The sequence below is a fragment of the Miniopterus natalensis genome, chromosome 4, assembly GCF_054644295.1.
Source record: "Miniopterus natalensis isolate mMinNat1 chromosome 4, mMinNat1.hap1, whole genome shotgun sequence".
Classification (NCBI taxonomy): Eukaryota; Metazoa; Chordata; class Mammalia; order Chiroptera; family Miniopteridae; genus Miniopterus; species Miniopterus natalensis.
In genome coordinates, this window is record NC_142084.1 from 97,055,014 (window position 1) to 97,082,805 (window position 27,792).

The 27,792-nt window shown below is 45.3% G+C and overlaps 1 protein-coding gene across 2 annotated transcripts; it reads left to right on the forward strand.

Annotated features, from left to right (window-relative positions):
• Nucleotides 1–6,031: 6,031 nt before the first annotated feature.
• Nucleotides 6,032–26,907, forward strand: RAC1 (Rac family small GTPase 1). 2 transcript variants are annotated; one of them, XM_087817003.1, is made up of 7 exons: nucleotides 6,032–6,139; nucleotides 14,284–14,355; nucleotides 16,972–17,089; nucleotides 22,277–22,333; nucleotides 23,877–23,939; nucleotides 24,832–24,991; nucleotides 25,283–26,907. In XM_087817003.1, exons 1-7 carry the CDS (start codon nucleotides 6,105–6,107, stop codon nucleotides 25,411–25,413), a joined length of 636 nt encoding a protein of 211 aa, XP_087673129.1. In that variant the 5' UTR covers nucleotides 6,032–6,104; the 3' UTR covers nucleotides 25,414–26,907. The 2 variants fall into 2 exon arrangements, with proteins under 2 accessions (XP_087673129.1, XP_087673128.1); XM_087817002.1 differs by lacking the exon at nucleotides 22,277–22,333.
• Nucleotides 26,908–27,792: the final 885 nt, after the last annotated feature.

A 27,792-nucleotide genomic window follows, 5' to 3' on the forward strand; every position in this document is an offset into this window, starting at 1 on the left:
ATATTTAGGGACACTGAGTTCTATAAAGCGCATGATTAGAACTGACCACATTATCCCAGACTTGTCAAGTTGTATACATTAACCATGTTCAGCTTTTTGTATGTCAATCACTCCTCCAAAAATTGATTTTTAAAAATTAGTTGCATTAGTTTCCTTTTTTCACTGCTGTACTGGGACATTCTGTATAGCTTGCAATATTATTTTTATTATTGTTTTTGCTTGCATTCTATTTCCGTTGGGCACTTCCTGGTGTGACACACCACACCCGGGAACCTTAGCAAACAAACGGCAAGCAGCTGGCCTCGGGTGTGCAGGGGTGTGAGCTGATCCCAACACCTCTCCTGCCTGAATTCTGGGCAGGGCTCTAGCCGTCCAGACCTCAGGGGCAAAATTGGTGAATCCGCAGGACCGGGCCCAAGCCAACAGCCTGCTCTTGGGTCAGACTCAGAAACTGATGGTTCCCTAGCCGGTCTGGCTCAGTGGTTAGAGCGCTGGCCCTTGGACTGAAGGGTCCTGGGTTCAGTTCCAGCCAAGGGCGTGTATCTCAGTTGCAGGCTCGATTCCCAGCCCTGGTGGGGCACGTGCAGGAGGCAACCAGCCGATGTGTCTCTCTCACATCGGTGTTTCTCTCTCTCTCTCTCCCTCCCTTCCACTGTCTCTGAAAAGCAATGGAAAAAGTATCCTCGGGTAAGGATTTAAAAATACAAAAAAGAAACTGATGGTGCCTAGGCTCTCCTGCTGCTCTTTCTATCCTAAGCTCTTCCTTGTTTCACTGTCTCCAGCTTTAATAAACGTAATCTCAAAATAAAAAATATATATATATAGAGAGAGAGAAAGGTGCTTATTTTTTGTAGGGCATCACTTATGTCTTCGAATCTTTGATTCAAAAGGTTTTATTTTACTTTTTCAGACTTTAAAGTTGGAAATACATTTGGATTCTTTAAAATGGAAAAACAAATAATTCCCTATTGTCTCCGTGTTACCTTCTCCCTGTTATCACATCCTTGGCCTGCCATCGGCACTGAGCTGGTCGCCCTGGGGGACGTGGCTGGGAATCCAGCCCAGGTGTGGTTTATGGCCAGTGGCCCTGCTCCTAAGCGGGCTGGTCCTGCAGCAGTCCCCATGTGGGGAGGAGGGCCCTTGTCCCTCTGCCGAGCTGGACCCCCCTCCTGGGAGGACTCCTGTCCCAGTAGCTTCCTGGGGTGTGGGGCGTGGGGTGTGGGAGGGAAAACACTTTTGAGAACTAACTTCCCTGAGAATGTCTGTTTCCCCCTCCCGCTCCATCAATTCTTCGGCTGCTGCTGGTTGAAAATCATTTTTGTTGGAAGGCGTGGCCGCACCCGGGTCCCTGCGGGGAAACCGGGAGCCCTTCTGCTTTCTGTTTCCTTCTGACTGTTGTCTTCGGGAGCCTGCAGGACCTTCTCTGTTCCCGCTCTGCTGTTTCACAAGACGGGACTCGAGGCTGGGTGTCTTCCTTGCCTGGGTTGCCACTTGCCCGCTGGAAACTCCTGTTCTTCAGGACTGGAAGCTTCCTCCTTTGCCTTTTCTTTGTTCTTTCTTTTCTATCTTAAGATATTATTAGGATGGTTGTGCCTCCTGGGCTGGTTCCCTCGCATTCTCAGGGTTTCCCATTTTTCTCTCTCTCCATGACTCTCAGGCCTTCTGAGAGATTTCCTCAGTTTGACGTTTCAGCCTTTCAGTTGGGGTTTTCCCGCTAGCTTGCTTTTAATTCCTGATTCTTCTTTCTTAAACCATCTGAATGTTTCTTTCTTTTTTTTAAACAGCAGTGCTCCCTTCTTATTCATGGATAGATTATCAAGGAAGGTATCAACAACCTTTATTTATTTTTTAAATATGCCTTTATTGCTTTCAGAGAGAGGGAGAGGGAGAGAGAGAGAGAAACATCCATGATGAGAGAGTCATTGATCAGCTGCCTCCTGCACGCCCCCGACTGGGGATCGAGCCTGCAACCCGGGCATGTGCCCTGACCGGGAATCGAACCTCAATCTCCTGGGTCGATCTCCTAGGTTGATGCTCAACTGCTGGGCCACACCTGACCCGGTGAAGGTATCAACAACCTTTAAAAAACAAAGTTTCCTTCTCCCTGTCCTGTTTTTGTTTTACTCAAATTTACTTAGTTTGTGTAGTTTGATTTCTAGCTTCCATTCTGGAAGTTTTGTTTATATATCCATTAATTTGTGGTTGTCTGTTGCTGATCAGAAGTGAGAAACTAGGAGTTAATGGGACGCTCTAGGGGACTTAGGAGGTGTCCAGGAGACTCTTTCCATGTCGACACCTGTTCCTCAGTAGAGGCTCCATTGTCCACCCTGTACCCTGAAGAAAACTGCCAGCCGGAGCCGTGAAGGTGGGGGGTAGAGATGTTCAAGAGCCAGCCCAGGTTACAAAACACTCTCTGGCCTTCGCTCTCTAGGGAGGAAGCTGCAGGCTCCTGCAGGGGCAGGGGCAGGGGCAGGGGCAGGGGCAGGGGCAGGGGCAGGGGCAGGGGCAGGGGCAGGGGCAGGGGCAGGGGCCTGGGCAGGGGCAGGGGCAGGGGCCTGGGCAGGGGCAGGGGCAGGCGTCCACTTTGCCCAGTACACCAGAGGGAGCCTGACGGACTGCCTGCTGCTGCTGCTCAGCTTTCAGCCCACCCTCCTTCACCCCCACTTCCACAGGTGTCAGGTGCTGCCGGTCCCCAGCCCTTCGGTGACTCTCTGATGTGGACACGGTGATCAGCTTTCCCCGTAGCTAGTCTAGGTGGCTAAATCAGTTTCAACCACTTTGTCCCCTCTTTCCAGCTTCTAGTATCTCTTGTCTTCTCTTCTGCGCTTTCCGTTCTAGGATTATGGGGCCTTTTGAAAAAATGCCTTTTCTGAAATCCTAGTGGTGCTTTGGGTTGAAGTGACGTTAGACACTTGCATGTAATTCCGTCATGTTAACCTGGAAATGAATACTATATGTTCATGTGGCTATTAAGCATCTCCCCCACTAGAACGTAGGTTTCCTGATGGCAGGGATCTGTTTTGTTCATTTCATGCTTCCAATACCCAGGATTGACCTTGAATGAGGGACCTAAGTAGGGTACATGATTGCATACATAAAAGAAACCTGAGAAATAACTATGTAGCACATCCAGGAGTACACAGGGTCTAATATTTGCTTATTTAGTTTTAATTTTAATTTTTTGGACCATCTGTTGCCATGGACAACATTACAAATAGATGCTCAAAGCCAAACTTGGATAAGTTTTAAATTAACAGTTAAAAAAAAAAAAGTTATTGATTTTGAGAGAGGAAGGGAAAGAGAAACATCAATTGGTTTTAAATTAAAAGCTAATTTCCATGTGTGGACTGTACATTAATTTATTTATTTTTAAAAATGTATTGATGCCTGGACGGGAGTGGCTCAGCCATTGAGCATCGACCTAGGATCCAGGAAATTGAGGTTTGATTCCTTGTCAGGGCACATGCCTGGGTTGTGGACTCCGTTCCCCCCAGTCAGGGGCTTGCAGGAGGCAGTGATCAGTGACTCTCTCATCATTGATGTTTCTCTCTCTCTCTCCCTTCTTCTGAAATCAATAAGGATATATTTAAAACATAACAATAAATAAAATTTGATTTTAGAGAGAGGTTTGCTGTTTCACTTATTTATGCATTCAATGGTTGATAATTTTGTTATTTTATAATAATAACCCAATCTCTTATATGGTGGACTTCCACTTTACCAATCTAGAGAAATAATGATCTGAATGTGGTTGCACCACATGTTGGCTCAAAAACTCATGTCCTGACCAAATACAGTCCGTACTCAAAGCAGTTGGTAATCCAGCCTGCGGCCACCTCTAGAATCTAGACCTGGAGCAACGTACATGCCTGGCTCCCTCCGAGTCACATCTGAGGATGGCCTCGGCCGGCTTCTAACATCCAGGACTTTGTTCTCTGTGGAAAACTCTTTTCTTCTTACTCTATCAAGACCCACCAGAAATCCTACCCAGACCCTTACTTTAACTCTCATCTCTCTGAGGAAAGCCCTTTTATTATTGCGAATACAGTTTTTTCACCTCCTGATAAGCACTATATTTGTACCCCACTTAGGGCACTGAGCACAGTGGGCCTGGTATCCTGGCAACTACGCCCCTTTCTGGTTCCTTGACTGTCCCGCCATAAAGCACAGGTAGTGCTCAAACGTTTGCGCACTTGAGTTAAATGATCGACCTGAGGCCCCGCCCTTTTATTTACTCCTGTCCTAAGGACATAAGGGTAATTATACTTAGTAGCTGAGGTTCGCCCCATAGACTTACTGGAAATTTTTATCGGCAAAGGGGACACTGTTGCTCTTGAAATGTCAACTCCTTTTCAGGGAAGATCTTCATGAACGGAGCAAAAAAGGAGATGTCCTTTGCCCTGGGAACATGTCCATTGTGAAATAACGGCAAGACAAAAATGCTTTAAAAAAAAGTGTGGAGAAAAGATCTGATTGCAAAAAACTGTTACAATACTGAGCTACAGACTGAGTTACAGGAAAGGGAGGCCTACAAGATGGAAATCACCTGACAGCAACTCTCCCGTCTGATAACAGGAAAGGTTAATTGAAGGTACCTGTGCACAATGGGATGAACACAAAGCAGCCACTAAAAAGGTCCTAATAACGATTCCGGGTCTGACTTGTTTTAAAACAGTTCGTTATGTATCTAAAATAATAACTGAGAAGCAAGCTACCAAAATATGGGCACTAGAATGGTCTGCTCACGGAGCATTATCTCCAGGGCTTGGTACAAAGTGACAAGAGAAAAAAAAAAAAAAAAAACCAAAAAAACCCTCTGAGATGTTCTGAATTAAATTACAGGAGGGGAGGCCTTTAGTCAAAGGGACAGAACAGTTAGCTGCTGATAGCCGGGGGCCAGCTGGCCAGTCTGCTCACATTCCCGAGGGCAGGGCTTCAGGTGGCTATTTCTGTCCTTCCCTAGCAGGGAGGATGGCCAGGGGCCATCAGCACCCAGGCGCTCCCCCTTCTTGTTTCTGTGGATTTTCTAGACTGTGGCCCGTCACCCACCCAAAGGAGCGAGAAACCGGGCCAACGACCCCTCCACCCGGGCTCGGGGCCTGTCCCACACCCAGCCCGGCCTCGCCCTCTCCCACCCTCCCCTCTCCAGCCAGCGTGCATTCCTGGCAGCAGCCTGCACCTCGATTCCCCAGATTCTCTCCACAGAAGGGCCGGTGGCCCCGGGCACAGGCCGCCGCCGCACGGCGCTGCCGCAGCCGGTCTGCCCCCCACGCCCCAGGCCCTGCTCCTCTTTTCCAGCTCCATTTCCAGCCCGGGACGTGTAACATTTCTACTCAACGAAAGCACAGCACATAGGAAACGCTCCACGCCGTTAGAAATAATAGAAAACAGAAGCGCCAAGGGAAGAAAGTTCGGCCCATTTTTTTGGCTCAATGAACCTCGGCGTCTGAATAATGCTGCGATGGACGGTTGGTCTTCTTTATAGCTTTGGGTTCCGAATTTCCTAGAAGGGCCCTTGTCGTCACGTAAGTTACGGCTGTCACAGAGAAAGGACAGACCGACGCCCTTCTGCGGGCCTCGGACAGGAGTCGGTCGCGGGTACAGGGAGCTGGACCCCCGGGGACGCGGGGCTGCGATCCTGGTCCAGCTCGCGCCTTCCGGGGCGGGGCCGTGACGTCAGCGCGCACGGACAGCGGCCTGCGCGCCCCGCCCTCCGCCCGGCTGGAGTCGAGCTCTCCCGAGTGTGCCCGAGCGCGCCCGAACGTCCCCGAGCGCGCCCGAAGCCCAGAGGAGCGCCGGGAGCGCGCGGGCGGGAACGCCCCGCCCCAGGCTTGGGATCGCTGGCGCCGGAGCGGGGGAGGGACGGCCGGATGTGAGTGGAGCGGCCATTTCCTGTTTCTCTGCAGTTTTCCTCAGCTTTGGGTGGTGGCCGCTGCTGGGCTTCTGCTTCCCGTCGGAGGAGGGCGAGGCGGCGTGGACAGCGGCCCCGGCACCCCGCGCCCCGCCGCCCGCAGCCGCGCGCCCGCCCGCCTGCCGCGCCCCGAGCCCGCCGCTTCTCGCCTCAGTGCCCGGCCGCCGCCGCCGCGGCCCTCCGAGCGGCCCAGATGCAGGCCATCAAGTGTGTGGTGGTGGGAGACGGGTGAGTGCGCGGCCCGGGCCGGGCCGGGGCCGGGGGGCCGGGGGGCCGGGGCCGGAGCCGGGGGGCCGGGTGGGGCGCGCGCGCGCGTGAGGCCTCGCGTTCCGGCCTCTCGGGGCGCGGGCGGGGGGCGCGGGCCAGCACCCCTCCCGGGACCCCGCGGCGCGGGCCTGGACCCGGCCCTTTCCTCTCTTTTTGGTGGGGGAGGGAGTCGCGGCGGGAGCGAAAGTGAGCTCCACCCTCCGCTTTCCCCGCGCCCGCTGCCCGCCCCGCCCCGCCGCTTCCCTCGCGGGCTGTGGGCTCGGAGTTGCGTTTCTTTAAAAAAAAAAAAAAAAAAAAAAAGGCCCCTTTCTTGTCTTTTAAGTTCACCTCTCGAGAGCCCCCTGAGCGGCCCGGCGGCCCGGCGGTCAGAACCGACGAGTCTTTGCCTGGGCGGGTTTCGGGACCCGAGACCGAGTTCCCGGGGTGTCCATGTCTCGGCTCCTTCGGCACTTTCAGGATTTTAAAAAGGATCGTGTTTGCTCTTCCCGTGGAGAAACTTTTCGGGAGCCTAGCGGCGAGGGGCCGGGCGTGGTGAAGGCGGTTCTTTTTTCTGAGCGTGGCCATGGGGAAAGGGAGAAGCTGGCGCTGGGGTCGCGCGTGGGGTGCAGCCGAGCAGGGGGCCCCCCGCGCGGGGAGGCCCCGGCCGCGAGGCGTTTCTTTTCATTCCCGTCTGCTGGCTACGGGCCTGCGGAACACAAGACTTAGGCAGTTGTGTGTGTGTGTGTGGTGGTGTTTTTTTTTCGCCCATAGAAACAAGAATGTCAGTGTAATCCGAGCAAAACCGTGCGTGTCAGCACCGCTCGAGCGGTGAAGCGTGAACGGGGAAGCTCCGGGCGTCGCTGCGGGTTTCTCCGGACTCAGGATGCAACTGGTCCATTTTTAGACTCGCGTAAAAGGGAAGGGTTCTGGCGTCGCTGTTCCTTGATGACGGGCCCCTAGCTCGTCGTTAGGGCCGAGGTCGCTTTTGCGCCCCTCCGTGGGGTTGTGAGTTCTCAGCGTGTTCCCGTCGTTGTTAGACATTTGAGACGGTTTGAGGTTTTTTTGGTTTTGTTTTTTAAAGAGGTCAGATTGCTGGTGTTTTACTATCTAACCATAGCGTCTAATATTGCTGTTTGAAAATGTTTGAAACTAAGACATAAGTGCAGCAGGTATATTTAGGGTATTTAATGCGGAGCGGATAAGCCCGCTGTTTGTATTGGCCCGATGAGCCCACGTACTTGTTGAATGCCTGCTGGGGATCGGGGTCCTTCCTGCAGGCCCGGCCCCGGCTTAGGGGGGCAGCCCCGAGCCGTCGCTCGTCCCCCAAGAGGGGCCTCTGGGGAAGTCGCGAGGGTTAAACAAGATGCGGGCGGTAAGTGCCTGCACATGCGGAACAAGTGCCGCCCCCCGTGGTGCTGCTGCTGCTAACACCCAGGCGCGCTGGGCTCCGAAAGGGTGTTGGGCAGGAAACACAGTTCTGTCCTTGAGTTTTTTAAATACTGAATTTGACATGGAGGTTGACTAGGGCTAAATAGTTAGACCTGAAATGTACCTTCACACACAAAAATTTTTTTTAATATCTTTATTCATTTCAGAGAGAAGCGGGGAGAGAGAGAGAGGAACATCAATGATAGGAGAGTCATTGATCGGCTGCCTCCTACACGGCCCCACGGGGGTCGAGCCCAAAACCCGGGCTTGTGCCCTGACCGGGAATCGAACCTCGATCTCCTGGATCATAGGTCGGTGCTAAACCGCTGAGCCACGCCTGCCGGGCTCACAAAAAGTTTTAAGCTGTGTTATTTAATTGACAGTATGTAGCAAATATTACTTCCATACAAAACTGAGATACCTAATTTTCCATCAAAAGTATTTTTCCTCTTTTACCCAAATAAAATACCTTCTGGTGATAAAGTTGGAATGTTCTTTTATTCAAAGATTGTCAGAGCTGTAAGTGTGGGTCTAAGTTTCTTGGAGTTAAGGAGTTAATGTGTGGAATTTCAGGCTTAAATTAAGGGCAATTTAAGCAGTGAAGGCAAACAGGTTTCACAAAGTGCAAGCTTCCTCATGTTAAAAATGTTCTTGGGAATTCTGGTTAAAAGCTTTGTCATTACCATGGTTTTTTTGTTTGTTTTTATTTTTATTTCCAGTGTTTAATTGGGTGTGCGCTTGGGCCTGATGTAGGGTTGGATTCATTCAGTTCTCATATGTCATAACCATGTTATAACTAGGATGAATTAACCCATATTGTTCTAATGGATCATTTTCTGTATTGTGATTTAATTGACATTGACTCTAAACTAAGATACAAAACTTGATACTTTTTTATTCTAAGGCAGCCCTTCCTGAGCACGTGGTCTGTCATTTTTATTTGGGGGACCTTTGCCCCAAGATTTTTCTCTCAGCTTTACTTAGGTAAGACAGCATCTCACATTCAGATATTTACAGCCACTTTTAATAGTATTGTTTTGGCTTTGGTTTACTAGAAGGGCCCAGAGTGAATGACTAGAAGCCCCCATTTCACTCATCATACAAACTAGTGTCCCGGTGGGGCTAGTGGACTCTTCAGTACAGTGTCTAGTTTAGATGTTGCCCAGGATTTTTTATTTTTACTTTTTAGTTGAGCATGGAAAATCCATGTACCATGCCTCCATGATGTCATCTTTATGTATTCACACCAATTACTGTCTATTTCTATTGAACAATCTGTGATGGCATGATACATGATTTTTTTTTTTTTTTAAGCTTTATGCATTGCCTTTATGTATTTCATTCTGAGGCCTAGGGTTTCATGTTTTTGACCTATTGTAAAGGTGTTTGAATTTGTCATTGGCTTCCAAATTCAGGTATAGTATTTGACTCTGGTCTTGGTTGGTAAAATGACATATAATGCTCTCCTTTTTTTTTTTTAAATGATGTGTGATCGTTTGTTGCAGCCACAGCTTATTCACGCATTCTCCTATTGGATGGTTAGGCTGTATAGGATTACTTTTTTTCTTTTGTGAACTTTTTTTTTAATTGAGTTTATTGAGGTGACATTGGTTAATAAAATTATATAGGTTTCAGGTGTACAACTCTATACACCATCTGTATATTACATTGTATGTTTACCACCCCAAGCCACGTCTCCTTTCATCACCACTTATCCCCCCTTTACCCTCTTTACCTCCTCCCACCCCTGTTTCCCTCTGGTAATCACCATACTGTTGTCTGTGACTGAGGTTTTGGGGTTTTTTAAATTTTCTTTGCTTACTCCCTTGGCCTTTTTCACCCAGCCTCCCAACACCCCTCCCTCTGACAGCTGCTTCAAATTATAATCTCAGTAAAAGTTTGGGATTTGGTTTAGTGGAGGAGAATCAGGAATCCATTTTTAAAAACCTTAAATCCACCTTTTATGATGTTCTGTCTTTGCATTAGTCATCTAATGTCCTAGTACTTACTGCTTTTTCACTTCTGCATCACCAGGTAGCTCTGTCTTATAATTGTGGTCTTCCTAGAAAGGAGATGTTTGATCAGGAATCCTGCTACGGATTCAGAAGGAATATTGTTCCTCCAACATCTTAATGTGAAAAATTTCAAACATACAGAAAAGTTGAAAGAATTGTCCAATGAACACATTTATACAGGTATACCCACCACTTGGATTCTGTAATCAACATTTTGTTCTGTTTGCTTTATCACATATCTTTTCATTATTGGAGGGAATGTTTTAAGAGGATTTAGTAAAGAGTTTGATTTTGAAGGAGACTGAGGGTAGGGTGGTGGATAGTTAGATATAATTCTTGTTTTGAATTCCGTCTTCAACTAACCTCAGGGTTAGGCTTGGTGGTTCTAGAAGGGCGTCTAGGTAAAGGCTGCTTCATGCTTCAGCCTTTACTTGAACTCTGTTATAGGTAGTGTCTTCACCTTTTGTTCTAGAAACTACACAGAATCTGAATTTTTTGAAGCCTCCGATGGTGATAATGGGTGGCTTTCTATAAGTTGGTTGTGATGTCCTCTGTTAGTAACAGAACATCAGAATTTCTGTTCTGGTTTTGTATTTTTGTAGCATGAAATGACTTAATTAATTCATATGTTTTTTGAACATATTATCTGCATAGTTATGCGTTTACTGAAGGCTTACTGGTAGAATCCCCATTCTCATTTCCCAGTGCAAATCGAGGCGTTTCAATTCAAGGTCTTTTTAAAATTTTTGAGCTTCCTGGCTCCCTTACCTTTTTTTAAAAATATAGCTTTATTGATTTCAGAGAAAGGAAGGGAGAGAGATAGAAACATCAATGATGAGAGTTGTCATTGATCGGCTGCCTTCTGCACGCCCCCCACGGGGGGTGGGGGGGTGAGGGGGGGTGGAGCCCGCAACGGAAGCATGTGCCCTGACCCGGAATTGAACCATGATCTCCTGGATCCTAGGTCGAAGCTCAGCTGCTGAGCCACACCCAGCTGGGCTCCCTTACTTTTTTTAACATGAAGAAATTACTGATGTTTCTAGATTCATTGATTATTGTTAAAAATGTTTTGGTTTATAGATTTTGGAAATTAATACTGAAATTTGCCAAAAATATTTTTAAGTACAAAGTTTCCTTAAAATTCTAATGGAAAAATGAACATAATAGGAACTCGTTACTGGCTTTAATCTTGGTTATTTCTGTTAGATGGGGCAGGTGCACAGGTAGGTTAAAGAAAAAGTGCTCACGTGAACTTCTTTCTGTAGACTCATGCTCACTTTCTATAGTTACGACATCTTTCAAAGATTAAAAAGAGGTTGAATAAGCAGTTAATATATAAAATTGGAAATTCCAAAGCAGATAGTAACTTCCAGAAATTCTGCTGCGGCATTAGTCCCAGGCTGTGACCAAATACGGCTCCATTCTTCTGTGGGGAAAACTGTGGCTTTGCCTAGAGCCAGTGTTGACTTAGCTTCAACATTTATTTGTGGAGTGTGTTTAAAAGGAGTGAATAAATACACTAAGAGGAGGTAAATAACCAATTCCTTTTTCTTTTTACCTGTTTAAAAAAATTAAATCAATGGACATATACTCATTTAAAAAATTACAATTTTATAATTTAATAATTTTCTTATAGAATGCAGATTTGTAACAAATAATTGATTGGTAATGAAATTTCAGTCAATATCAGGTTATGTCTTTCCCTTGAATTCCTTTATAGTTCAACTTTTCAAAAGATACTGCCTCAGCTGAGTTTCAGGAAAAGAAAGTTCAGAGCGTTTAAAACATAGTGGGTCGTATTTACAGTAATGGCTTTGTTCCTCATATATGTAGAAGAGGCTTAGGCCAGGATCTTAAAGGAAGTGCTACTACATTTTAACATGGAGGTTAAAATCTTTTTTTAAAGAATTATTTTTTATTGATTTTTGGGTTGGGGGGAGGGAGAGAAACATCCATTGGCTGCATCCTACACACTCCCTATTGAGGACTGAGCCCCAAACTGAGGCTTGTGCCCTGATTGGGAATCCAGCCAGCAACCTTTTGGTGCAAGGGGTGACACCCAACCAACTGAGCCACACCGGTCAGGGTGAAAGTTAAATCCCTATAACTGCTTATCCTGGACATTAAGGGGCCATAACTGAACATTTTTGCGCAACATTTATAGTTTTGAAAAGAGGTTCACTTATGGCCTTAGACTCTGTTTGCTTCTTTAGCTACCACATCCAACCCATGGCAGAGACATGCTTGTTCTGCCTCAAGTCTAGGCTGCTCTTGAAATGGCCCCCTTCCCTTCACCCTGAAAGCCCCTCTTGGTCCAGACTACCAGGGGTAGTTACTGGAACGAGCAGCAATTGCAGCTTCCTTATTTTCCTGCCTGGGGCCCAGCTTCCTCAACCTTCACACAGCATTCAGAGGCTTCTTGTAAAAATGCAAATCTAAGGATTTCTTGGCAACTAAAAACCTCTGTGACTTCCCAGCTAGGATAAAGTCCCATGTCCTTAGCAAGAAGAGATGACAATCTCTTCAAATTTTCCTCTACCACTTGCCTCTTATTTTGTCCTTTAGTTATTCTGGGCTTCTTTTAGTTCTGGGTCTCCCCATATGCTGTTGCTTTTGTCTAGAATATTCCTCCCTATACTGTGTCCCTGTTCCTCATAAGCCTCAGCATACACTGCAGCCTCCTCTAACCGCCCCCAACACTATATTAGATATCTTGCTGTATGTTTCCAGAGCACCTTTGATAACATTTGTCACACCTATAATTTTATGTCATGATTGCATTCTTCATTTTTTAATTAACTGCATAAGTTCCACGAGGTCTTGTTCATTGCAGCACCTAGTATACTTACTTTCTGGCATAGCATGCAATTCGTTGGTAAAGGTTGAAATTGAATTAATGCTCATAGTAGTTTTGTGATGGAGTTTGTAGTTTTGCATTCATTTTACAGTTGAGAAAACTGGAGGCATAAGGAAGTTAAAATTTACCCCAAAATTCCAGCCAGTAAATGATGGATCGAGTTGGCCATGGGTGTGTCTCAGATGCAGGGTAATGACTTAAATCTTAGGCTCCTGCTCCTACAGGTTTATTTTGACATTCTAAGCTTTTAACAAAATGTATGGCCAGTGAGTCATCTCTGTTTAGAAAGCCTTTAGGAGTTGGAAGCTACCTCCTGATGATACAATGTTTGACTCTGAGGTCTTTGGGGTGGGGAGTTCCAACTTTTGTTAAGCCCTAAATAATGTTACAAGTGAAACAAGTATTGGCAAGACTGGATGGGCCTGTAATCTGTCCTCATTGAGAGGTTTTTGCCTTAAGCTAAGAGTGCAGGGAGAATAGAAAAGCACCTAAATTTGTTATGGTGAGTCCTGATTTATAGTAGTTGAGGTTGAACAACAAAGTCTTACAACTTAGGACTCCATTGTGTCCTCTTAGCTTTGGAAGCCAACTGAGGACAGCAGGGACATGGGCATTTGGCGAACCATTAGGAGGCCAGGGACATGGGCTCTAGAAGCCCCTGAAGTCACCCTATGAATGTTGTAAAATTTGGAGACCATTTTGGGCTAATGGTGTGGCAACTTTAATTAATTAATTTTAAAAATATGTCTTTGATTTCTGAGAGAGGAAGAGAGAGGGGTGAGAGAGAGATAGAAACATCAATGATGAGTCATTGATCAGCTGCCTCCTGCACACCACCTACCGGGGATGGAGCACGAAACCTGGGCATGTGCCCTGACTGGGAATTGAACCATGATCTCCTGGATCCTAGGTCGATGTTCGACCGCTGAGCCACGCCGGCTGGACTAACTTTAATTTTTAGGTGATGTTCTCTTGAAAAAAAAATTTTTGAAGTGATTGGGAGACTTCAGCGTCACTCAGACTTCTGCCTGATGGTACACTGTATCCATTACCAGCTGTGCAGGAGGCCCTCCTTTTCTGAAGTATTTCTGCATGGGTCTCTTACTTTCTCCTCCTTGCAGCTGCTTGGGAAGTTTACTCCAGCATCCCTGAGCTATTAATTAATGTCTGGATTATATTGTGTTAGCTGCTCTAAAAGCTTGTGGTGATATGTGAGGACAGGGGTGGGGGTGGGGAGGTGGCAAGTGAATACAGATGAGTTAATGTGAGAGTAGTTCTGTGTGGTGGTTATGACTAAGCGCTCTGTTAAGAGAACAGTCATTACTGATTGCCAGAGGGTGGCTTTAGGAAGGTGGTGGAATTGAGCTGTCACTCAGAGGCAGGGAAATCTGTTACTTAGCAACAGAGTGGAAGTTGCAGAGGAAAGCTGTATTAGTATTCTTCAAAATAATTTCAGGATGGAATTGATTCTTGGATGAAAGACTTCTACAGATGGTCACAAAAAAGATCTTCAGTTTTGAAACAGTGTTCCTCTGGAATCTTGTGCTTATTTAATAACTGTTTCTTGACTGTGAGTGCTCACACCACATTCCTAAACAGAATGGGAAGGCCTTTCTGAAAAATTCTAGTTTGTTTGCTTTAAATTCCAGGATAAAAATATATTGTAGTGTTAAATAAAAGGTTATAGAAATGGTTTTATTTAATGCTAAATACTTAGTGTATGCTCCTTGATTTCTCTATAAATTATTTTAACAGAATAATGAAAACTAGGATTACATTCATGGTAACCAAGCAATTTACACCTTTTTCTCTCTCTCTCTCTCTAGAGCTGTAGGTAAAACTTGCCTACTGATCAGTTATACAACCAATGCATTTCCTGGAGAATATATCCCCACTGTGTAAGTATCTTAGGTTAAACTGGGAGTTAACTCATCTGTGATGTCTTCCGGACACCTTTGACCTTCATTTTGCTGCTTTCATGAACAGATATGATGACTTTTCCACTCAAATGTTCACCAAAGTCTAGGTATTTGGGTTTTTAAAAAGTAATCTAAAGTTTCCATGCAATGATGAAACACACAGCTTTCCTAATTGATTTTTAGACATTTAGGAAACAAAAGAAAGTTAAACTAACTGAAGCACAGAGGCTGGGTAATGTAAGAGTTTCAGATAAATTTTGCTCTCTGGGCTCTGTGTGTGAGGGCTCCAGGAGCTGGAACATGAACTACTCCATTATGTTGTAATTGGCCTTTTCTGGCAAGTACTCCACTGGTTACATGTCACTGCCGAGTTATGGGGCTTTGGGATTTAATCAGGGTGTGTTTGGGGTGAGTATACAGGAGGATGGAGTTGGCTACTGAGCTGCTTATTCCCTGTTGGCAGCAGAATTGGGTGGAGACGGAAAAGTGTTTTTCTGATGATGGGGTTACTAGGGAGCCCCATTAGCCTGCCTGGCCTCATAGCACCACCCTGTGGCCACGGTGAGCTCTGTACTCACAGCTTCCATCCAGGTGGGAAGAAACACCTCAAGTCCCACCTCCTCAAGCACAACACTCACACTTAGGTGCATAATATGTCTTGTGCATATTTTAGTATAAGTGGAATCATACTGTTCAGAATTTATGGTGGGGACTTTCTTTATCTATATGTGCAGATAGAGCTAAATCATTAACAGCTGTTATGACTTTGAACTGCTATAGGTGACTGACCACTGGTCATTTAGGCCTTTTTTTTTTTGCATTACACACAGTGCTGTGTTAAACATCCTTGCATGTTTGTGCACATGTGATAGATTATGAGTAGTGGAATTGTGTCAAATTTAAAATTTTGATGGATACTACCCATTTGCCATCTAAAAGGCTATTGCTTTGACCAGCTGTGACTGAAGCAGCCCTTTAATACATGCTGTGGTCCACACAAGTTGAAAAAGATAACTCATCATTTGCATTTCTGATCATCAGTGCGGTTAAAATCTTTTGAATGTTTACTGTCCATTCATAGTCTTCTCTCAATTGCCTGTTGACATTTTTGCTTATTTTTCTACTAAAATATTTTTCGTACCGATGGATCTTTTGTATATAAGAAACATTAATGCCTCTGTCTCTCATTTGTCTTTGAACTTTGTTATGGTGTCTTCTGCCATGAGCAAGTGTAACATTTTAATGTAGATAGGTCTCTCTCCTGTTTCCCTGAGTTTTATGTTTTGCCAGGGAAGGCCATTCCTACTTGAGTGATGCAAAAAATATTCTCTAGTAATTTTTCTAGGATTTTTGTAGCTAAAGTTTTTATCTGTAATTCATTTAGGATGTATTTTTTAAAATTTTTATTGATTTTTAGAGAGAGAGGAAGGGAGTGGAGAGAATGCGCGCAACAGACATCAGGTTGTTGTTCCACTCATTTATGCGTTCATAGGTTGCTTCTTGTATGTGCCCTGACTGGAGATGGAACAAGCAACCTTGGCACATCGGGACGATGCTGTAACTCATTGAGCTACCCATCCTAGAATGTATTTTTTATTTTAGTATGAGACATGCACTTGATTCTTTTTGCCAAATCGGGGGGGTAAAAAGTCACTATTTAGTGAATAACCCTTTTCTCATGAGGCAGAATTACTATACATTAGACCTTTTCTTTATGAAAACTAGTTTGGTCATTAAATTTTATAAACCATATTAGCACCTTACTCAGACCTTGACTTTGTTGTCCCAGTGTAGTAAGACCCTAGTTTTAGTCTTCAAAGTATGTAAAAATGAATTCTGGAGTTTTATTATGGTCCTGGTACCTGCCCTGGTTTGAATTGGAATGCTAGATTTTCTTTTTAATGAACTTCTTACTTGATGATACTTGTAGTAATTTTTTGTCAACCTTATTTTCCCCTGCTAGCCTGTAGGTTTTTTTGCCTCCTATAGTTAACCAATTTTTGTGTAACAACTTCAAAGTAATTTATATGTGTAATCTGGTACACTCACTTTGAAAACGTTACGCATTCTCAAATCCCCCTGCACGTTGGTTCCGGGCATGGATGACCAAGACCCGACTCATTGCCAACCTGGGCTCGGGTGGGTCTGTGTAGGCACAGCTCCAGCCGTGTGCCATCTTGTTGAGAGTGAGTCAGACATCTATGAAAAACTCAGCAAGCGGGATTGAAAGAGGGACCAAGTTTACACTTTATTTCTTCCTGGGGAGAAAAACCTTAATGTTCTCTTTAGTAAAGTAAAGCTTTCTTAGTGCTGATAGTAATTTGTTTCAGTTAAATTTAGTAACTGTCCTTCGTTTCTCAGGCATTGCATATGTTTCCCTCACACACCACCCCACTTTCCCTCCATTTCTTAGCTCATTGGCATTTCCTAGTGTCTGCAGGAGGGCATTTGCTGTCCTGGCAGCCTCCAGGCCTGCTCCCAGCCTTCTCAGCACCACCTCCTCTGAGACCCCTGCTGGGACAGCAACACAGGTCCTGGACCTGGGCCTTATGCTCCAAGGCTAGAGACTAACCATTTTTTCTCCATATTTTATAGCTTTGACAACTATTCTGCCAATGTTATGGTAGATGGAAAACCGGTGAACCTGGGCTTGTGGGATACTGCTGGACAAGAAGATTACGACAGACTACGTCCTCTCTCCTATCCGCAGACAGTAAGGGTCACAGCTGGCTTTTAAAAAGTATTTTTTATTGATTTTTAGAGAGGAAGGGAGAGGGGGAGAGAGAGAAACATCCATGTGAGAGCAAAACATTGCTCGGCTGCCTCCTGCTCGCCTCCTACTTGCAATCGAACTGGCACCTTTTGGTGCACAGAATGACGCTCAACCAATTGAGCCACACCGGCCAGGGCACGGCCGATTTTGTAATGTGTTCTTTAGAATGTACAATTCCTGAATGTTTAATTATTGCATATCACCTATGGATTTGCTTCTATTACTATCTTTTGGGTATGTTGAGTAATAGCAAATATATTAGTTCAGTAGTGAAGTACATAGCCCCCTGGATGCAAACTGGAGTTTGGTTTGTGTTTCTTTTTTGATCATTAGCAGTTACTGACTACTGCATTGTGTGTTTTGCATTTTTTCATTTAGTTCTTGGAGAACCCTATGAAATAGGTGCTGTTTTGTTTTTGGAGACCAGCTTTAACAGCAGCTACTTTTGAGGTGATTGGTTTTGTGAGTTTTGTACCAAATGAAGCCGTGAAGATCGTGGTTTCTATAGAGTACATGTTCATTTTCTGTGGTTTTAGTGCCTAATTCTTCTCAGTGTCGATTGAGGATAAAACTGTGACTGGCCACTGTGTTCAGTCAGAAAAACTTAAAATTAGTTTTGCTTATACTTACCAAAGTTAAACAGCTTTGGTAAGAGCAGTAGCTGGTGAAAACATGGTTAGGAGCCAGTGCTCTTTAAGCAAGAGTCCTACCTGTATCATTTGCTTATCTTGTTACATTTTGTTCTTCCTTTTAAAAGTGTATTTTAGAACAATTTTGAGGCTTAGTGTCTAATTGGCAAACACAGTATAGAGGCAGTTAAGCAAATTCCTTGGGTTCAAATCCCGCTTTTCCTCTTACTAGCTGTGTGACCTCGGGCAGCTTTCTTCATCTCTGGTCTTTACCTCTTTCTTAGTAGGATTAGATGAGTTTATTAATAATAATAAGGCAAAGCACCTGGAACAGTCCTAGGCTTGTGAAGCTGAAGCTCCAGTGTAGCTGCTGTTAGGACTCTTCCTCTTATGCAGATTCATTGGTAGGTCTGGAGACCTCAGTTCAGTCATCCATCCTCTCAGCAAGCAGATGGCCAGAGGGGTTAGGGGTCAGGGTCAGAGAGTCATCTGGAGAAGGCGGGCTTTGATCCTTTGATTGATTTGTTCTTTGATTGACTTAATCATCACTTTTCCTTGGTGGGCAGTGTGGGTGAAAATAACCAATTAGTTCTAGCCTGTCCAAATTTTGTTTTTTGTTTTTAAATGAACTTCCTGTTCATTAATGATAGTTCTAAACTTCTGAAACAGCTTTTTCCATGCAACAGTCATTGTCTTTTTTATTTGTTTCCTGCTGGAGAAATTGCCAAATGCAGTTTCTTTGAGCTGTAGATTTCTGCTGATAGTTCTTGAGCTGGATTTTGGTAACAAACCAAAACTATAAAATGGGAGGTTTGAATTGCATGATTTCTTAGTTAATCTCCTGCTAAAAATTAACTAAGTATTAAAAACCAGTCAAATCACCAAATGGTTTGAATTCTTCAGTGTGTTTAGGAATTTATTCTGTACCAGTGGATGCTTAATAATTCCAGATGTTCAATGGATTTGCAAATATACTGAGTTAAAGGGTGGGTGGGGTGTCACTCAACGACCTCCTGTGACTCAGAGGATAGGGTGTGGCCCTTTTTTTTTGAGTGATTTTTTTCTGAGAGAGTCACTCACAGTATGTCAAAGGTGACTTGGCAAGATTCCCGCTTTGTGTGCTAAAGAACACATAGATAGCAACTGATTGAATCAGGCTGCAGTGGTGGGGCTGAGATCCCAGGGGCTGCTGGAGTAGGATGTGATTCTTACCCTCCAGTAGCTCACAAGTATTGTGTAATACAGTGCACCACGTCATGTACCAGCCGAGAGGGCGAGGGAGGCATTGCTCAGGAGCACAGAGGGAGAGCACCCAGCCAGCAGTACAGATGCCAGCCTGGACTCATTGGAGATAAGGGACGTCATCTTGGCTGCGAGGGGCGGCCCGAGTGCGGAGGTGCCACTGTCTGGAAAGTCTCCTTCCTTGGAGCCAGGCTGTCCTGCCGAGAGGAATAGGCCTTGGAATTTACAGGCTGGCACCATGATTTCTTGTTGGCAAAGGGCAAGAAAACAGTAAACTTGGTGTTGATGGGACATTGTCTCTGGCTGTTGGGTCTTTAGTCTGCAGACCTATTCTTGCTGCTCATCTATGACTGCTCAGACCCACTCTGGAAGGGCCAGTTGGAAGATGTCTTATCTACCATGTCCTAAAAAGAGACATTCTGTTTCCCGTGGCCACTTGGTGCTGGTGTCCTTTGTCGAGTCTCTCTGTAGCTAAGTGAAATCTGTTTAAACCATTAGTTTCTACTTTGTTCTCCAGAAGTTGGTGAGCAAGTAGTCGTCATTTTCAGCATAAATTTCCCTTCAAGTTTTTATATTTTCTAAATTAAGTAATCCTTAGTGCTTTTCTCCCCTTCAATAAATTATCTTTATATTCTCTAAAAATATTTTGTAACTTCTGCATACTCATCCTCAACTGGTGTGCTCAGAATCAAGGTGTGATTGCCATAGTGCTCAAGCCCAACGTCTCGCATTGTGTCCACTCCCCTGCATTTGCCTCCCTGTTCCAGTGTTTAGTCGTGTGAGTGGGAATAAATGAGACTTGCCAGAGTCACATGGCCCGAGCCCTGTGTGTGTTCTGAGAGACCCCACACTGTTGTGGTTGGTTTGCTTTGCTGTACTGGCCTCTCTGTTTGGGTCAGCCAGGACCCTGCTGTGTTATGGCAGTATTTTCATTTTCTGTATGTGTCCTGACTTAAGGTTTTTAAGAACTGACTACATTACTGCAACATTAGATAAAAGGAAAACCCAGTGTTGAGCTGGGCTGTTTTGATTTTCAAAAGGCTTTGCGCTTGGTTTGGCTGGCTGTCGCAGCATAGTATCCTCCATCCAGAGTCAGTAGGAACACACCTCTGGTTGAGCGCAATGGGGGCTGTTGCTCTGTCCTGAGGGAGACACACACCTTGGGGGATTGCGGGGTGAGTTGGGCAAAGGCTCAAGGAAGCGGGGATTGCTCTGGTTTGGATGCTGGCAGGAAGCAGGGTAGTTTTGTTGGTAATTTTAGCAAAACCTACCTAGAAGGTGGGGATGAAGTGAGGCTAAAGCTGTGGATTGGTATAGGAGTAGTTACTCTGCTCGGCAGGGAGGGGGGACCTTTGGTGTTTTGTAGTTTGCACAGTGACCTTGTATTTGTGTTTGGACACGATTGTGAAGTGAATGATCTATTTATTTCTTTATGTTTGGTCTCAATTTCAGCTTGGTCACACAGTGACCTTGGCTGACGCCGATGTTCTGGGAGATTACTTTATCCCACACAAACTTCCCGTGGTGGAGCTGTGGGTGCCACAGCAGCTCCCAGGTGTTGGGGCTTCTTTTCTCTGCCATGCTTATGTACCCTGGTCTTTTTTCTGGTGCGTAGTATGCCTGTATTAATAAAAATATTCCAAGCCTGAAAGTAAAAACCAGGTGGAAAGTATTTGGAAGAGAATAAAGTAAAAGAAAGAAATGAGAGTGCTTTTGGAGTAGTGAGAGTCCAGCCGTCCAGAGGTCTGCCCACTTGTTTAGCTCAGAGCAGACTCATCTTTTTGTGACTTGTACCACTGACAGGAAGGACTCTAATGTTCACCAGTGAGGACAGGGTTAGCAGTAGAGGAGCAGTAAAGTCACTGAGGGCCACTGGGCCTGTGTGGGCAGAAATGCCCTGTGGTGTAAGGAAAGTAATGGTCATGGTCATGTCCAGAGGAAAGGTGTCCTGTGATCCAGGACAGCTCAGGTGGACTAAAGAGGCTGCAGAACACACAGATGACCTATGAGGAAGGGAGAGTGTGGCCACACCACAGGTGTCTGTGCTGAGGAGCCCTGAGTGTCACAAGGACAGGCATGTAAATGGAGGAACCCCAGGCAGGGATGAGCGGCGTGAACACTGTGGGCATCAGGGCAGAAAGCAAAGGTCCGAGCATGAGAGAAGATTCCTTAAAGCCACAGTTAGGCTGGGAGGGAACAGGCAAATGGTGTAATGTTAGCATAGGACAGAAAGCGTCTTTCTTCATCAGAAAAGATGTTCTTAAAAACTGAAAAGGGTACGACAGATGTGGGTAGAGGGTATCTTGAAACTGTTTTCGTGGCCAATCCCCAGGAGTCCCTGTATCACAGTGAAGATCTGGCGTCAGGTCAAGTTCTTGGGAGGGCAAATCTTCACAAACAGCCCACAGGTTAAATAGGGTATTTATGGAGACTTTAATGGTCTCTTCAAATTGGAAATCCGAGAAGCTTGAATGAGATGAAATGAAAATAATTGTCTTGTCCGTCTGTCTCTCAAGAGAATTCCAGGGCTCTGTTGCTGGAGAGCAAGTCTTCCCATTTTTATTGGCACAGAGGAATGAATTGAAAGCATTGTGAGAAACACCCAAATGCTGTCACTCTGGGCCGCCTTGTCCAGGTCCACAGGGGGCGGGGATTGAAGGTCTCACTGCAGCAACACTGTTCCCAGAGCCTGGGGAGGAGAGTCCAGCATTTCTGCACAGGCAGGACATTTGTCCTGGTCACAGCTCTCGTCCTGGCCCGGTTCCAGGAGAGCCTTTCACCGTGAGGCCTGTTCCACAGACAGGCGCTTCTCTGAGAGCTGTGGCCTCAGCTGGGCTGTGTCTAACAACTTGGATGGAGATCTTTGAAGGTGTACCTGTTGCTAATGGATGCCAGCGGCAGGAAGGACACTATTTAACACTTCCTTGCTGAGCGTGAGCTTCCTGGGCGTGTTATCAGTTCTGCTGGAAAAGGAACTCTGTTTGCTGCCTTGGTGAGGAGGAGTGCCCTGTCTCCCAGGGTTTGCCTACCCTGTCTTCACCATCCCTGAGTCACACAGGCCCCTTGGGCTCCACTCCCAGGTTGGTGGACAGAGTGTTTTGGTGGCTTTGGCATCAGAGACCTGTTAGACCATTACCTGCTGTTAGATCAAAACCTTGGGAGGGTTGAGACAGTTCTGATGAAAAATAAATGACAGGCTGTGTTGATTTTATTTTCCTCCATTTTTACTAAACTCAAAGTTCTCATGCATTACTAGGTTGGAGAAACGTATGGTAAGGATATAACCTCCAGGGGCAAAGACAAGCCGATTGCCGTATGTAAAACTTTCAATCGACTTCAGTTTCAGCTTTATCTGTTCTCTCATTCCTTTTAGTTTTCCTAGGATTTCCTATTCAGCCTCAGTTCCTTGGGTGTTTTTAATTCACTCAGGGTTGGGGTTTTGCTTGAGGAACCATGCTTTTAATAGTGTGACAGTTTACCTTCTAGCTTGAATTAAAGCAGTTCCTCCTCCCAAGTGAAAGGGGGGGGGCTTTTATGAATGAGCCTCTCCCCCTAGGCTGGTGGAGATGGAGACCTGGGGGCTCTGCCAGAAAGCCCAGTGCGGGCCCTGAGCTCGGCCGGGCGGTACTAACCAGGGCTGCCAGGGCCTTCTCCTGCTGGTGGTCTGGTGCCGTGGGACTGTCTGGGTGCTGCTGTGCAGGCTGGTGAGCTAACCCCACTCTGCTTTGACATGTCATAATCATCTCAGGTGATTCTTGGACAAGCTTGTGCATGCGCTAGCATTAAACAGTGTTGTTCATGAAAAGGTGTTGTGTGGGGTGTTTCTTTCCCTTTCAGGTACAAAAGCAGCTAATGATTGAAAGTGTTAGCTTGGGAATTGGGCATTTCACAAAGTAGCATAATTGCTTTTTTCCAGGAAAATGTCTTATAAAGTTAGCATTTTAAAAACTGGGGCATTTTTTAATTTAAGTAAATATCTAGACTTATTACACAATGCAGAATGGGAGGGAAAAAACAAATATTTCACTTGTAGCCCAAAATTCTTCTAGGTATTTATTCTGTACCTACCTTTACTTTGGATCTACTTTAGCTACACCTGCCCTGCCCGGGTAGAAGTTTCCCAGAGGCCGAGTTTGAGGGGGGTGGAACGTCCAACAGCAGGAAGATGCCACTTACACAGTAGAACAGCCTCCCTCACAGGGAACGTGTGTGCCGCAGTCCGGTTCTTTGCCAGGGACTCGTGGCAGGTTTTTTTGCTGTTTTTTTTTAAATACATCTTTATTGATTTCAGAAAGAGGAGAGGAGAGAGGAAGAGAGAGAAACATCAATGATGAGAGAGTCATTGATCTGCTGTGGTGGCAGTTCTTAAGCAGTTCAGTTGGAGCCCAGCAATCATCTAAAAATGTTTGTACTTAACACGCAGGTGCGGAGCTTCATGGAAAGCACACCATTTGTAGATAATGTTTTGAGAAACAGACCAAGTTTTATAGAAATTTTCAAGTGATGTCTTGACACCTGGTTTCGTCCCAGTTAGGTTCCCAGTGGGAGTTGGGAGTGATGGAAAAGAGGCTTCCCAGGGCTCTGACTTGATGCCTCCACAGCCTTAAGTAACTTACAGCGTATTTTGCCTCCACTCCCCCTTCTCACAGTAGCTGGTTGCTTCATGTGCGGCCCTGGTTTGGGGGCCATCTGCCAGAAGCCAAGGTGTATCTGGGCGCATGCTCTTGACACAGGGTGTGGGTGCACAGTACATGCCCCTGGTCCGATGGCTTGTCCCCAGCAGCATTTGGATAGCAGAGTGCATTTGTCGCTGTGAGACCATCTCCTAAACACTGCCTTGTGTTTCCTTTTTATAGGATGTATTCTTAATTTGCTTTTCTCTTGTGAGTCCTGCGTCATTTGAAAATGTTCGTGCAAAGGTAAGTGGGTGCTTTTTAGAAAAATATTTTGTTATATAATGTTACTCTCAGGAAGAAACATTAAGAAATAAAATACCATTTACTGAATGAAATTTTCAATGACTTAAATTGGTTTTAGTAATTGTACTAAGGTAGGTAATTAGTTTTCTAATATATGACTTCAGTACGTAGAATCTAAAGTTTCAGGTGGATTCAGTGACGTGTGCCTTGTTATAGTAATGAAGCACAGCCGTTGCTTTTCACTCCTGCGTCTTTACAAACGTGGCGAGAATGACACTGAGATGTCCTTCTGTTGGAGTGGTCAGCAGGTGATGATAGCAGAGCAGAGACCTAGGTCTCAGTAGCTGCTTCTCATCCCTGAATTTACAGGGTGGGCAAATGTAGGTTTCAGTTGTGAGTACACGAAGGACTTCTTATTCTTGTGTTGTTATTTACTATGTATTGTAGTGTTTATTTGTATTATAGCTGTAAACCTAGTTCTGCCCACCCCTATATGGAGTATTTTCCGAGACAACCTAAGAACTTGACTCGTTTTACCAAAAACATAGTTTTGGGGAGAACCGTCCCTTTCTCTTCCCCACTCTCTTACTGACAGGTAGCGCCCACCCTGTAGGATTTTAATCTTGGGAGTCCTGCCTTGCTAATCAAACATGCAAGGGTGGTTCTGTGGTCCAGGCTGTCCCGTGGTCTGGTCCGGCAGCCCTGGGGCCCTTGAACGTGTGAATGGAAAGTGTGAGCAAGGCTGGCGTGCAGGTGCAGTTTCCTGCATGGAGGCTCTGTAGGGACCCTGACTAAGGGGCAGTTGACATTTTGTCAGCTGTGTGGATATAACTTGGGTGAAGGAAGCTCAAAAAGGAGAGTGTCATAACTGTTTTCCTTTCTTCGCATCTAGTGGTATCCTGAAGTGCGACACCATTGTCCCAACACTCCCATCATCCTGGTGGGGACTAAGCTTGACCTTAGGGATGATAAAGACACTATTGAGAAACTGAAGGAGAAGAAGCTGACACCCATCACCTACCCGCAGGGCTTAGCCATGGCCAAGGAGATCGGTAGGAACTCCTGCGTCTTTCACGCTTGCTTTGCACGTGCTTTTATTTTCCCGATAGACTACAGTCCAGTCTGGGAAGCGGAGGGCGTGTTCTTCCAGCTCAGGGTCTGGCTTACTCTTGGGGAACCAGTTGAGCGTGGCCCGAAGTGTTCAGGAGGCGGCAGCGGGGTTAGGGGTTGCTCTGCTGTGCCTCTCCTCCTGCAGAAGGCGGCGGGCCCGGGGGAGCAGCCTCACCCTTGTTCTGATCAGAAACCCAGCCGCGTGGCTGTTAAGAGGCTGTGTTTTTCGGCAGGTGCTGTAAAATACCTGGAGTGCTCGGCGCTCACACAGCGCGGCCTCAAGACAGTGTTTGATGAAGCTATTCGAGCCGTTCTCTGCCCGCCTCCCGTCAAGAAGAGGAAGAGAAAATGCCTGCTGTTGTAAATGTCTGCCCCCCCGCCACCGCCCTGTCCCCAGAAACCTTTCTATGCTTTGCTCAGAAATGATGGAGCCTTCGCACTCAATGCCAAGTTTTTGTTACAAATTAGCTTTTCCATAAAACCATTTTGAACCAATCAGTAACTTTTAGGTTTTATTTAAACAAATAAGTGTAAGAGTTCAAACTTTCACATTCTATTAAAATTTAGCCCTAAAAATGACAAGCTACCTTAAAGCCTTATTTTTCAAAAGCCCCTATTGCTCAGATAAAGAGTTGCCAAAATACCTTGTGAACTAAGTTGCATTTTTGTGCTAAGAACACTAAGCACTAAGCAGTTTAAAGAACTTTGTCTCTAAGAAGACTAGCTTCTGAAGTTAGGGAAGGCAGACGCTTTCTAACGAGTTTCACATACAGGCAGTACGGCCTCCTGGGTGAAATCTTGCCAATTTAATGCATTGATCATTTATCAGCCCATGTTCCTTACCTAACACTGTACTGTATATCACAATGGAATGAGTGTAACAACTCAACTCTTTGGATCGATCCTTTTGATTTTGTAGTGAGATTTTAAAAAAATTAGTGTATTAGTTTTTGCTGAGATTTTGAACAGAGCTCTTCTTCATGTGCTTCTCTGATGAAGTCTTCTGCTCTCAAGTGGATGCCTTGGGGTGGAGTGTGGGCAACACTTGATGCGATCAGAGGATGAAGACAGTATTTTGACAAAATACGAACTGGAGATTAATTTACACTACATTGTCCACATAAACTGAATGAAAGTGTCACGGGTAAATTTTTAAAGTTAGTTTCTGTCAAATGCAGTCGATGAAGAAAGTCGGTATTAATCAGTAAGTGTTTTCTTAAGATTTCCCTTTTTCGTAAACCTGCAGTCCCTCCCAAAATTGGGCATTCATCTTCGAACTGGTCATTCCCGTAGTTGCTAACTTAGTGCTTTTCTTATAGATCCCCCTCTCAATGAGCAATATGCCTCCTTGTATAAAGTCTTTCTTGATGACGCATTAGTTTTTTGTAGATTAGACGTGCGTTCCTGTTTTCACGTTCTTTATTCAAAGCTAATAAGTGCTTTCCTTAGTTTTCTAGTAACTAGATGTAAAAATCACGTGTTGCATCTTTACAGTTTTTTAAACATTTTAGATACTCTTAAACTATGAACCTTCTTACCACCACTGTCTTGCCAGATCCCTAGCACTGTACCTTGACCAATGCTGCCACACACACACCCCCACCTCCCTGTGTGGACAGCTTCCTGTTGCTCTGCCTAACTGTGCTCCTTGGGTGGGAGGTTCTGTAAACCCCGTGCTCGTGCTAATGAAGTTCTGTACAGCTTACCACTGGCAAGGAAACAAAATTGGACCTTTCAACCACTAGAACATTTTTTAAATTGACAGTTGCAGAATTGTGGAGTGTTTTTACATTGATCTTTTGCTAATGCAATTAGCCGTATGTTTTGCATGTATGACTTAATAAATCCTTGAATCATATGACTGGTAATACTTGAATTCTTGAGAGCTAGGTGAACCACCTCATGGTTCATATGTGTTCCACCTCATATATGTGTTCATTTGCCTCACTTTAAATTCCTGGGTTGTTGGAGACGTTCGTTTTCAACGTCTGTTTTCATGCTGGAGGACGTGGGTGAGTCAGTAGACAGTTGGGGTGGTGGTTGGTCTCAGACCTGTCAACCCTTGGTGAGATACACACTTGATGTCCACCTTGGGGCATGTGTGTAGGCGTTGCACGTGCATCTCGGGCTGGGGGGCTGGGCTGAGAATGAGATGCTGGGACCCGAGTTGGCATCTTGGTGGGGCGGAGGCTGACTGACTTTAAGATCCTTTCTGGAGCCTGAAATTGTGCTATAAATAAATCATGCTATAGAATTCATTTTCTAAATATTTTTTTATTGCTTTGGAAGATTGTTTTTTATTTTTGAGTTTCTTTTTAACCAAAGATATACTGTTTAAAGACCAAATAGTTCTAAAAGTTTACTACAAAAGTGGCAGCCTTCCCCTTTACATCCTCCCCAGAGGCAACTACTTTGAGTTAACTTTTTGATATTTGTCTCCATATTTTTAAATCATATGCTTTTTTTGTTTACTAGACCACTGGCTTATTATAAAAGGCTATAACTCAGCCAGACGGAAGAGATGCATGGGGGAAGGGCTCGGTGTTTCCATGCCCTCCCCCAGGGCCATTCTCCCCAAATCTACGTGTTCACCAACCCCGGTTTTTGTGGAGGCCTCTTCACATGGGCAGGACTGAATAAATCTGCTGGTGATTTAGTCAGCTGCCAGCCTCTCTCGGAGGGTCAGTCTAAACCCTGTGCTTTTATTGTCATTGGAGTTTTCAGTTTCAGCCGTTACCAGTGG